The sequence below is a fragment of the Hipposideros armiger genome, unplaced genomic scaffold (genome assembly GCF_001890085.2).
Source record: "Hipposideros armiger isolate ML-2016 unplaced genomic scaffold, ASM189008v1 scaffold_1374, whole genome shotgun sequence".
Lineage (NCBI taxonomy): Eukaryota > Metazoa > Chordata > Mammalia > Chiroptera > Hipposideridae > Hipposideros > Hipposideros armiger.
Window position 1 is genome coordinate 208,708 of NW_017732724.1, and position 13,533 is coordinate 222,240.

The window sequence follows — 13,533 nt, forward strand, 5'->3', positions numbered from 1 at the left end:
CTCTTGTTCCTTTGTTTTTAGTTTCTAAAAAAAGCAACACATGCTCATGGTAAAACACTTAAATTGAACAGAGGGTGGAGAGTGGGAAGTAATTACTTTAATTTCCTGTATATCCCTCCAGAAACGTTCTGCATATACAACCACTTATGGATATCCTCTAAACACACACACACACTTGCATCGTGCGCTACCTTTTCCTCTGCATCTCGGTCGCTTATTGATGTACACTTGAGCCTTTTCATCTGAGCGCATGAAGCGCCAGCTCACTGAAGTCTCCCAGTTCCAGGGAGCACCCATGCCTCCTGAGATGCTAGTGGCTGTTCCACGGTAAAAGGACGCCATAATCAAGTAAGGTTCGGGAAACCTGACTCATACAATTACATGGGTTTCTCTACGGTAGAAACTCATAATCCTTGAGTATCTCACACACACAGTGGACCAAGAGTGGCGGACTATCTGTGGCATCTCCCTCCCTTATTTCGCCCCAAAACATTTTTTCAAGGATGACTTACTAACATCTTGTGCGAGGTGATCTTTCTTCCTCCAATACTCCCCGCCTCTCATGCTGCCCCAGTCCTCGGCTAAATGATTTCCTACCCATCCTTCAGACAATAGTTCTTCTTTCTCAGGAACATGTCCTCTGACCATGGCCGTCCCCCACCGCTAGCCCAAGCTGAGTTCTGCACACACTCTCGCCGGACCACCACCCTCTCCTCCAGGGCATTCCCTCTCGTTGCGTAAAATGCGCAGTGGTGTGATTACTCTCTATCCGCCTCCCCACCAGCCTCTAAGCACCATGAGGACATGCGCAGCATCTGCCCATCCATCACCACACCTTCTTATGCTCACGCCTAATGCTGGCACACAAGAGGTGCTCCGTGAATATCTATTAAGTCAATATGATGGTGGTGTCCCCAGATCCCAGCTCTGCACATGTCACTCCAATTGCTACCGTGAAGGAATTCACTTCTCCTAAACACACCGCAGAGAACTTCCTGGTGGGGCGCAGAGCCGTTTTGCGTTGTGCATCATTATCTCCTTACTTGTCTTGTATGCATTTTGGTCTGGCAGGTTTGCAGGATTAAATGTGGAACCTTCGTGTCTCGGACAGAAATAGCCCCAATGTGTGAGCAGTTGGTACCCACTGACATTCTGATACCAAATTCACTTTATATATTTAGAGACTTTCTGCTGCAACATTTATTTTGATCAGGGGGAAGAGACTGGCATGTTTATTATGTAAAATAAGACTACTTTTCATCTATGATGGTTTTTCACATGCTGAGAAGAGCACAATTTGACAAAAACAGGGTCTTCCACTTACTACACATGTGAAGCATGCATATAAACAAGCATGACACAGTTGACTGAACACTTGGGCATAGCCATAGGATGGCAGGTATGGTGGCGTGTAGGATATAGTATAAAGAGGTGGTTCTGAAGTCAAAGTGTCCGGCTGTGTGCTGACTCACCCATTTTACTGGCTGAGTCATCCTGAGCAAGGCTCTAAGCCTCAGTTTTCTCACTGTAAAGTGGGAATAATAATTGTTCCCACTTCACTGGCTTGTGGGTCGGATTGTATTGTATTAGATCACGCTTGTGCCTGCACGTAATAAAAACCATATAAGTGTTATCTATCCAAAGGGAGAAACTGATAGAGGGAGACATCAGCAGACTAATGTACAGGGGAGTGTCTCCAAGACAATGAGTTGTGAGTTCTGAACAGAAGCTTCCATTAGCTTGGAGCTGGGAAGAGAGGAGAAAGTGAGAGAGGTGAAAAGGATGGTTACCTTCATGCCTCTACCAAGACTAGAACCACCAGACAGCTGAGGGACTCCAGGCCCTCCGGAGAGCCCGGAGTCACAAACAAAAGGAAAACAAAGGGCATTATTTGAAGCCCGATAGCATATAATTGACAATACCACCAAGGTTCTTGCAGCCATGTGGCCCCAGCAGTAGGACTTGAGCACAAAGAGTCTCCCACGTCTGAGCACGATGAGCAAAGGGAAGGCAGAGGCAAGGATCAGGGAGAGGGCTGCTGCAGTGTCCATCGGCTTCAGACACCCGCCAGCAACTGGCTCCACACATTTTCCTGTTCACGGAATTTCCACTGGTAAATGGTTTCCAAGGTGCGGGAGAAAAAAGACTATCACCTGATTCAGAGCCATAGATATTCCCAGGCCTCAGCCATGCCACTGTCGGCTTTTCAGTATCGTCTTTCTTATACTGATACTAATAAGAGTGACTCTTCGTAGGAATTCAGTATATGCTAAGCACAGTGCTGAAGGCTTAACATGTTATCATGATGTTCACTCTACCAAGAAGCCATCAGCATAGGCTTGATCCTGTGGCGACAAGCGTACGTCATACTCACACTTAGACCACATAGCCTTGAACAAGCCCGGTGGCTGCCCCAGTGCATCCCAGGAGGGCTGCTGAGGAGGCCTGGGGCCAACTCCAGGTCTACATGCATGCCTCCGGTTCTTCCCAAATCCTGGAGGCCCAGTCTGCTCTTCCTCTGCAGAGCCATCCCTTTTTCATTCTTATCTTGGCTGGCTGAGTCAGTCCAGTATAGTCGTTGCTATCCTATTCACCCCACTGAAACACACCTGGCTGTCAGCCCAGGCTGCAACACTCACTCACTGCTGTCATTTCCAGAGTGTTGAAGAGGGTTCCATCCTTCTTCCTCCTAATCAAAGCATGGGTCAGAAAACAAATGCTAAGTGTGATGTTATCATGGGAGTAACCCTGAGTTCCCCCAAGTCATTAAAAATGGTAAATTACCTACAAATTCTGCTCTCTACTACTAACGTAACATTTCACAAATGTAGAGACACCAGGTTAAAAAAACAACAACAACAATAACCAAAAAAACACTGTTAACAATCATTCTTGCTCTTACATTGTCCTTTACTGCCCTGGCCCCTTCTTTTAGAATTCCCTAGCCTAGACTTAGCTCCTATCCTACTGCAAGTTTCCATCTTGATTTCTATTATTCTGGAAAAAAAATTAGGGCGAGATTAAAAAACATGTACAAATTAAGAGACTTGAATGTAGTACTATGTCATTAAGAATACATCTAAGGGGTCGGCCGAGTTGCTCAGTTGGTTAAGAGCTCGCTCAAGAGTTTGAGTTCCCAGCAACAGCGGTTCGAGTCCTGGCCTGAGCTGAGCAGCCGCTGAGCTGCCAACAGGTGGCAGGATAGCTCAGCTATTAAAAAAAAAAATACATCTAAAACTATTGTCTTCAAAAGAAAACAAACAAAAAAATCAAATTCAAATACAAGTAGAATTGACAGACCAACAAGCAGAAAGAAACAATGATCCATTTGTGATGACCTGTAGTAATGCAGGAATCAGGTAGTAATGTAGTAGCACAGGATTTAGGTAATAATGTAGTAATGGAGGACTCAGGTAGTAATATGCAGTATGGAGGATTCAGGTAGTAATTTCTAATGCAGGATTCAGCTAGTAATGTAGTAATGCAGGAGTCAGGGTAATGTAGGATTTAGATGGCAATGTAGTAGTGTGGAATTCTGTTAGTAATGTAGTAATGTAGGGTTTATATGGTAATGTAGCACAGGATTCAGGTAGTCAAGTAGTAATGCAGGTTTCAGGTAGTAATGCAGTAATGGAGGATTCGGTAGTAATGTAGTAATGTAGGATTTGGGTAGTAATGTAGTAGCATAGGATTCAGTAATGTAGTAATGCAAGTTTTCAGGTAGTAACATAGCAGTATGGAATACAGTTTAACAAACATTTGTGGAAGAGCTTTTCTATTGCAGCCATTCTGCTAGGTTCCCAAGGGAATGAAAATATCACAGCCCGTGACTCCAAGGAAAGCGAGCCCAGCGAAAAAGAAACCCCTGCACTGTGGGGACATAAATAAGGGACTGGTGACTGACTGTTCTGGAGAGGAGGGCTGAGACCACAGAGAAAGACAAGGCACCATGAAGCTGGGTTCTCAGGAAAGGACGCGTCTGGACAGGATGGCGGGGAGAGCAGGCTGGAGGGCAGGCCTAAGAAAAGGCCATTCGGGGAGTGGAGTCCTGGCATCTCGCATGACAGGGAGAGGAGGGGTGGCTGGCTCGTGAAAGAGGACAGGGAACTGGTGTCAGTTTGAGAGAGTGTTCACACCTCACCCTGCAAACAAAGCTGATGGGAAGGATGAGTTTGGGGCAGGGCCACATCAGGAACCCATCTGGGGAGCTGGGAGCTGGAAACTGGTTCGGCATGAGGAGACTGTATATAAATCAAGTGCCTCCATGTGCAGGCACCTTTACCTCCTCAAAGGCTCAAAATGACCCATCGCACCTTACAGATAGAGAAACTGAGGCTCAGAGAGTGGAATGCTTTTCCCCACTCTACCAAGCTGGTACTCAGAATTGTGATACATATCCAGGCCTGCTGCACTCCAGAGGCTCGCTGTTAGCTCTGGAAAGTGCCCAGAAATAGACCAGGATGATGACGATGAGGACCACACAGACGATGAGGGTCAGTGCCAGGGTGAAACGGGACCAGAGCAACTGTGTTTCAGAGAACCTTAGGCAGGAGGTGTAAACTCCTTTCCCACTTGCCTTTGAGGAATCCATCCACTAGCACCTCAAGTCATGCATTTTCCCCATTTAACATGGTGACCCAACTGTAGAACAGAGGCTATGGAAGGTTTGCCTTGGAATTCTTTCACAGTAGGTTGTGAAAGACATTGGTCCGCACTGCTGCCTATACACATGGGGTAGTAGTAAATGAGACAATGCAGCTAAGGTGCTACGTATAGAGCATGGCGGCACGACTCTTGATAAGTAATCAATTCGTTCATTCATTCATTCATTCATTCATTCATTCATTCATTCAACAAGTACACCTTCTTGGGCTAAACATAAGCCCAAGCATAGGGTTAAGGGACCATATGACATCCTCCTGCCACTAATACTAATTCTGAGGAAATACAGATACAAACCTATGCATACAAACATACACATCTATGCAGACCTATCTTAGTGTCATGTACATGCATGCATGGGCAAACACACACACACACACACACACACACACAATCAAAAATGCAAAGGAAATGCCAAAAGAACTTTAACTCAGCCACTCAAAGTTTTACTTTTAAGACAGCGATAGTTATTCTGTGACACAAAAATATAATTTCCAAACTGCAAGAGAAAAGCTGAGCACTTCGGGATGACCACTGCGGACACGCTTCAGCGACATTTCCGTGCATGTGTCGTACCAAACACGTTGGTCCTGCGGTGCTCACACTAATGGAACAGGGTTGGGAACGTTCTCCTGGTCCCGGTGGGAACTGTCGATGCAAGAGGGCCATGTGGGGGCCGGAGGGGATCCTGGTGACTTTCTCTAGGGCCAAGGCCATGTGTTCAGGCCTGATACTCTGATCTTGACCCTGATTCACATTGACGACCAGAGCGCCATCACATTCAGTTAGTGTAGGGAGGCTGACATGAAGGCAAGTTTCGAGCCGACGCCAAATGCTTCAGTTCAGAATTCCAAGGAGAAAATAAACCATTTAGAGTCTTAATTTGTATTTGATATCCTGGGGTATCTCAGTTTCTCTTTCTCTGTCTCTCTCTCTCTTACACACACACACACACACACACACACACACACACACACACACACACACACACACAAAGGGAAGAGAAACAAATTTCAAACACAGCATTCTTAAAGGTTCATGAGCCTTCTTGCACATCAAATGGCTCTTAGAAAACATTTTAATGATTTCCGTGTAAACAAATCAGAAACATATGGATTAAATTTCCCTTAAAATATACACATGTAATTAAGGGGAAAAGTGCTTGGCAAAATGCATTTTGCATTTTATCAAACCCAACATTTGAAAAATAGGTTGAGACATCTCACAAATCTAAACCCAGCTCTCCTGCCCATCCCGATGGCGGCACACACACTCCACTCCTCTGCAGGGGCCCAGGTCCACCTCACCAGACCTCTGCCCTTTCCTGGGCTTTTTACAAGAACCTACTGGACTGTAATGGACAGATTGAATCCTTGGGCTCTGCAAGGCTGGTAATCAGTCTCCCTTTTCCTGGACCTGTTTTCCAGTTTCTGAGGCGGGGCCCCACGCACAGCCCAGTCTTGCCTGGCTGGATGCCCTGCTGGGGAAGTTTAGAAGATAAAGGGGTGGCCTAGGCCACGTCCTGCAAGTCACACCTCTCCTACCTCTGCCAGGCAGGCCACCTCTCTCCATGCCCTCCATTACCGATGGAGGGAGGAGAATCAAGATTGAGAGCTATTTCCGGTGTCTTTTCTTCATCTGTGTCAAAACAAAGTAGAAAGGCTTTTTGTTAAATTGCACTCTTCTTTCTTTCACTCACCTTGCAGTATTGATTGTACCTACTATGTGCTAGGTACCACGCCAGAGCTGGGAAATCATCAGAAAAGAAAACAGATGAGGTCCTTGCTCTTATAGAGCAAACGTTCTCAATGGAGCTTGCTCTCTGGGGCCGGGGCCCAAGAGCTCTCACCTTAGCTGTCCAATGGGCCATGCACCATTCCTCTCACCTGGGCTTTCTCCACACTGGTTCCTGGATTCCTTTTCTCCCTTCTTGCCTCGTCTTCAGAGTAGGTGAGACCAGTGTTCCAACACAGGCCTGTTCCCAGGAAATCTGCTACCCACACTGTACCTGTCCGCAGTTTCCATGATCTCCTGATAATTCTCACAGCCTCTCACCACGTGGCCAGCCCTCCCAGGTCCCAGAGCTACCTTTCTGGCTCCCACAAGGAGATGGTTGCCCCTGCTGCTTCTGCTGGGGCCAGCCCCCCGCAGCCCACTCCGCAGCCCTCCAGGCAGCATGCTTTCTCACTCTTATCCCAGCCCACACTCTCCCATCCTGACTCCTGCCAAAGGTTTAGTGCTTCTGTGGACACATTCCACTGCCAATCACCCCTCACCTGACTAACTCCTTCCAGCCTTCTCCTCTCACAAAGGCCTTTCTTGATGCCCCAGGACCAGGTCAGTCCCCTGTTACATGCTTTTTAGCACCGTACCCAGCCATTTTAACTCTTGTCACTCTGCTTGAAGCTTGTTCAGCATCTATCTTCCCCCACTGCTCAGGGAGCAGGGCTTATGTCTGTCTTACTCATGGTCATATCTCTAGAGTGTGGCATAGTCAACATTTGATGAATGAATGAATGAATGAATGAATAAATAAATGAAAAAATGAAGGAACAAATGGATGGGATATTATTTTAGTGAAACAGTGTTTTGTTCTCCCTATTTCCCCCTTTCTGTCCCAAGCAGATAATCAAAGCCTGTATAACTCTTGGTTCCAGGACGTTTGCAGGGCCGATATGTAAAAGCTACATAAATCAGAAGCTCTCCCCAGCCCATGTGGCAACCTCAACTCAGTGAAGTCATCTGGCTGTGTGTCCTGGAGTGAAGAGGAGAGAGGGCCAGAGGCCAGCAAGAGAGACGAGACTCTGGAGATGGGTCTGGGGTTTTCCTGTAGGGGGACCTCGTCTCTAACCACTGGCAGAGCCCAGGAAAGTTAGAGCTTCAGGAGGAAGGCTCGTGATGGACCTAAAATGGTTGAACCCAAGGCCTGGGGTTCTCAGTCTATGCAGAAATTCCCATACCCCAAGGTGACCTGAAAGTAACTGAGTCCCAGACATCATAGGATCCCGAGGGACCAGGTTCCCATCCTCTCAGAGCTCACACCCATGGAGGCAGCAGAACAAGCTGGATTTATCATCAGGGAATTGAGGCCCACATTGGCACAGGCCTTGCTACCTGTATGACACCTGACCTTTAGGTCCTTTGTCTGAAAAAGGGAGATGCGGACACTGCCTGACCTCCCTCATGGGGCTGCAGAAGGAATAAAATGAGGACAAGTTGTAAAATGATATAAGAGCTGAAACCAATTAACTTCCAAAATTTGCATTTTGCTCTATCCAGCCTAAAAGTTTTGAAAAGAGAGCTCCTATCTGCCCCTTTTCTGCGTGGATCTAACATAGTCACACAGGCCTCTTTTCCTTCCCCTCACCTCCCAGCCAAATTACAGAATCATTTTTGTTTAATGTTACCCACAGGCACATTTGTAAGCCATCACCTTTTTTATTCCACTTTTGTCAACTGTCTTTCCTCTGTCTCTGCAATGTCGTGGTTACTGCACAGTGATGGGGAGAAGGAAGATGGGGAGCAAAATGAGACAAGGAAAAAGGGGGAAACCCCCAAGGTTAGTAGCCCAAAATCCAAAACCACATGAAGTCCACTCATGTTCTTCAGCAGCCACGTGAGAAGATAGAAGCAGAGGATTAGAGTCCAAACCCTGATCTACTTCCAGCTCTTGGGTTTCAAGCACATTGAAACAAAAATATTTAGGAGACAAATTACTGCCTTTTGTTTTGTATATAGACACCTTGGAAAAAATGGCTCACAGCCCAACAGCCCAGGCACTGAGGTGGTATGGGATCTAGAGGGACGCGATTAATGAAAATGCCTGGTTCTAGTCCCACTGCTACCAACCAGACAACCTACCACCTGTTGTTACGCGCTCTGAGTCCAGGTTCTCTCTGTCTTAACTATAATTGCCTGTGAGACTCAAACAAATGAACATAGTCATAACAGCAGGATGTGCTGGCATGTGTCAAGTCCCAGGCTCCCTGAGAAGCCACATGCGTTCCCTGTGCTAGTGGACTGCAACCCCATGTCGCGGGTCTTATCTCCTCTCCAGCAGCTGACAGGAGCCAACACCAGTGGGCCACCACCGCATCCCAACCCATAGGAGCATTATTCTTGCAGTGTGCGTGGTAATCCCATGAGGTCGGGAGTGTGACTGTCTCCATCTTACAGCTAAGGAGGCTGAGAATTGGAGGGGAAAAGAAACTTGCCCAAGCTTGTGGACTGGCTGGCGCCATGTGCGGGGCATCTTCTAAGCGTTTAATCTGCACCTCAGCCCCGAGAGAGGTCACTGTGCTTATCATCTCCAGCTCATGGACGAGGACAATGAGGCACAGACACTTTATGCAGTCACAGGGGTGCTGGTGAGCCCAAGGCATGGTGGCGGGGTTGTCACCAGGCTGGCCCTAGGCGTGGCTCTGGCCCTCGGCCACCCTCCCTCACCACCATTTTCCAAATCTTACTTATTCTCCAGCTTTCTTGGGGAGTTTATGAGGCACCCAATGTCTATCCAAAATGTTTCTTTCCATGTAAATCGGCCAGGGTATGTTTCTGCTGCTGGCAAATGCCAAAGCAACACTACAGTCCTGGTTGACTTCTCACAGCCCAGGAAGCACAGATAGTGGTGTCCTCCTGCCCATCCCACATCTGTGGAAAACCCGTAAAGAGAATGGAGAAAAGGGGGCACCAGGCTGGATCAGCAGGGTCCCTGCCCTTGGAGAACTCCAAGTGGGGAAGGAAAAAAATGCATGCAATGCACTTCTGAGACAAAGCAATGATGGAAAAAGGAATAAATCAAAGTCACGCACATAACAAAAGACTGAAGGAATTAAAAGAGGTTGCATTGAGATGGTTTTTAAGAATGAGCATTTGGATAAGCAGGAAAGCAGGAGGCAGGGACAATAGGAATGGAAGAAAGAGCTATAATGGAGGAAAGAGAAAGGTGTACTCAATGAACAGAATGGGGGCTCACCTGGTGTACAGAGGTGACAAGTGAGAATGAAGGGGTAGGTTGAGAACAGAGCATTTTTCTTCCACATACAAACACATAGATATACATAGACATAATATATACTATGTGTGTAGGTATATATGTACATATGTGTGTGTATAATGTGTGTGTATAAATTTTATACCACTTCAGCCTAGAAAGTACTTAAAGAAGAGTTCAGCTTTATCTGAATCCACTGTCAGGCCATCAAGAGTTCTCACAAAAGCATCCTGCCCCATGCTTGACTCAGAGGAAATGGAGCTGGTCACAGCTCCAAAGGCATGAGCAGCTGGTCTTCAAAGAGGTCCCACAGGTAGTACGACTCTCAGGCTGGGGATGCCGGCGCTTCCCCTCCTCAAATATCTGTTGAAGAGTTTTCGTGAAGAAGCCGCTGCATCGGGCACCATGAAGGCCCTAAGACACATTTCTAAGGACGCTGGGAATATGGCTCTTTGAATTCTTATGGGCAGTAGGGCAGCTTGCGCACAGGTCACCAGCTCTGAACCTGAAGTCTATCCCAGTGACATGGGGAAAGCCACCTCAAGTAGACAGATTAAGCAGCAATCTGGCTGAACAGCCTGATTGCAAGGCGCAGCCAGGGAGGCAGAAAGTAGACTGCAGAAAACAGGTAGATTTTACTGGGCAGTTTCATCGATGACTAGAAATTAGGCCCCAGAGCATGGCTCACAGCAACTCCTAAGCAAGTCTCAGACTACTCTGCCACATACCATGGGTGGGGGGGTTCATGCTGCCAGGAGACCATGACCCTATATTGATTTCCTTTGTTGGGGGTAAGATTTCTAACCCAGGAGCATTACAGCCAATGACCAAGCTCTGAGCATGTGTTTTGAGTACATGTCATCAGTACCTAGATCTGAGCTGGAGGGCCCTCCAAACATAAAATACATTTCTGCAGCTTGAAAAGAAAAAAGACTGTTTGGGGCTGGTTTGAATTAGGTAGAATGAAGACAGGAATTTTCCTGAAGTCCCCTCCCCTTGGGCAGCTACTCACTGCCTAGCAGAGACAAAATACGGAGCCTGACTGACCTTGGCGCATGACCCTGCAGCCTGGCCAAGGGACCACTGAGTCTGGGTAGTCTGAGCAGTAGAAAGACCCCACGGGGGCTGCTGAGAATGACTTTACATATCATCACCTACCTCCCATTGCTTCAGTGACTTGACTTGTCTTTTAGGATTCTGCCTAGTGAGCTAGGATCGCAGCCACACATCCGTAGCCTGTGTGATCAGCACAGCTCTGGTCCCTTATGTGTTGCAGTCATCACAAAGTACAATTATGCCTTTAAAGCTCAGGTGCAATTAAATCTCTATAACGATGCTAACGGCTCAAGCAACCTTGAAGCAGCTGCCACATTTAAAAAAGATCATTCTGAATTGTTCCATATCTGAAATTGCTCTGTAAAATCTTGTTAATTTTTCATCTTCAGTTGAGAATGCATTTAATGCTGAGAGGATGGCTTCCTTCCAGCCACACTGCACAAAAGTGGATTCCCTTCATCAGCTGACAAAACTGCCCTAGAGCACTAAACTCCACTGGACAAGGCTGAGCTCAAGTTCCTAGGGATTTGCCTCCTAAGAGGCCAAAGTAAAGATTAGGTCACAGGATACAGCACAGTCCAGAGCCCACTAAGGGCCGTTCAGGCTGACATCACTTCCTTCAAGAGGGACAGAGAAAAGACAAATGTGTGGCTGTCCACATGAGCAAGTGGTCAGGTCCCCTCCTTGGCACTCCCACTGCCCCTGACTTTCCATAAAGGTAACCAGTCACTTATGATCTTACTACCTGTCTGCTCCCCAAGCAAACTGTGAACCCCTCAGGGGAGGAGCTGTGTCTGGTTCACCACAGGGTCCCTGATAACCATCAGAACAATGAATGAATGGGGCACTGCCTCCACTGAATGAAGGATGGGTAACAGATAAACCAAGGAAGGAAGATATTAGGTATCCAATCACAAAGACAGGTACAAAAAAAATGTTTCAGAGACTGTGAGTTGGATGTTCTTTAATCATGGACCAACCCCTCTAAACAGTGACCTAAAACAATTTAGAAATGCAATTTACATTCATGTTCTTTCCCAATAATAGTGACAGCATGATGGCTGACCACTTCCCCCCAGCAGCTGTGTGCTAAGGCTGCACACACATCATTTTATACAATAACCCTCAGAGGGAGGTGGTATCCTTATCTCGATTTTACAAAGAAAAACTGAGGTTAAAGGGGGCAAAGTTACTTGCTTAGGATCACAGGGCCAACAAGGGGACGAGCAGGATTCAAACCCAGAGCCCTTCTCTTGACGCTGCACTCTTGTATGTGATACTGAAACTGGGTAGGTGATGGAAACAGGCCCCTGATAGCTTTGATACTTCAATGGTAGACAACAGGGCAGGTTTTTACTTTGGAGATACTATCACTTTCAGAATTATTTTCTCGGGGAGAATGGCTCTTTGTTTAGGAACCTCTCACGTATGACAGAGCAAAATCCTACTCAATGATAGTGACAATGACGAGGGTGATGTCATTAACTTCAACTCTTTCTACACATCATCTGTTTAGTCCGTACAACCACCAATGAGGTAGACACAATTATTATTCACATCCTAGAGATGAGGAAACGGAGGTCTAATGAAAGGAGGTGGTGTGCCAAAAGTCACACCAGTAAGAGGTAGAACCCCAGGTCTAACCAGAGGCCAACTGACGCCAAAGCCTAGTCCTTGGCCATTAGAATCCCAACTCAAATGGGCAGATGGGAATTTTTTTGGTGGGGGGAAAACAACTCTAGAATCTATGTGAAGACTGGATTTGAGGGACACAGCCTGAAAACAGGGATTCCCTGTAAGGTCCTTGTTGCTTTGTACTCTAAGAAAAACCACAGTTGACTATATAGCAATCCCAGGAGCTCCCCAACACTTAAATACCATTAGAAGGACTAGAGGAAGTAGAGACAGAGACTAGACCAGGGGTCAGTAAATGACCTCCTACAGGTCAAATACGACCATCTGTTTTTGTAGATGAAAAGTTTTGCTGGAACACAGCCATATCCACTGACTTACACATATTTATGGCTGCTTTTGTGTTGGAACAGTGGAGCTGAGTAGCTGCAACAGAAGCTGTATGGCCTGCAAAGCCTGAGATACTTACTATCCGGCCCTTCACAGAAAAACTTTTGCCAACCCCTGAACTACACGTCAGAGAGCTTCATGGAAACAGCATGGGGAAACAGCAAGCCAGAGTCTCCAGGCAGAACGGGCATACACTTCACCTATCCAGCTCATGCTGATAACACCCAGCTTGTAACTGTATTTTCCAATAAAACGTACTATGCCAAACCAGCCAGCTCTGCCCCCACGCCCCCTTCTCTCCTCCCTTTGAAAGAAGCCGCGGCATGAATCTTACCTTTGTTGTACATGTTCGTTGGCACCTGGACGTCACTCAGACTGATGTTCACAGGCAAGTTATTGAAATGGTCATTTGGGGCTAAGATGAATTCCTTCCCCAGCTCCAAAAAATTCCCATCTTTGTCCCTTTCATTTATCAGCACAGCATTGAAGTATTCATACTGAAAGAAAAAGTCAAAAGCATTCTATGAGGCCCGGGGCAGAGGGCTGTGAACTCAGACAGACCTGGGCCTAAGCTCCAGGCCGTCATCTACACTGCGGGTCCTGCTCTGGTCATGTCACCCCTTTCGGTCTTTCATATTGTCAGATGTGATAGCACTATATAAATATTTCCTAAAGTCATTCAACATTCGGGGAAACATAAATTGAAGGAGCAGCACAGGACTTCATTATGTGAACATAGAGAAAAGTGCCTTAAAAATATTTGCATTATTTCAATTCTGAAGATAGATGCTGTCTTTGTG

General features: G+C 46.7%; 1 protein-coding gene across 1 annotated transcript in view; it reads right to left on the minus strand.

The window, feature by feature from the left end:
* The window catches only part of LOC109377358 (voltage-dependent calcium channel subunit alpha-2/delta-3-like), a 177,796-nt gene extending 164,565 nt beyond the window's left edge, over positions 1-13,231 (minus strand). The window contains exon 1 of the mRNA XM_019633697.1: positions 13,068-13,231. Within this exon, the coding sequence (XP_019489242.1) occupies positions 13,068-13,080 (13 nt within the window). The 5' untranslated portion in view covers positions 13,081-13,231. The remainder of the gene's footprint in view (positions 1-13,067) is intronic.
* Positions 13,232-13,533: the final 302 nt, after the last annotated feature.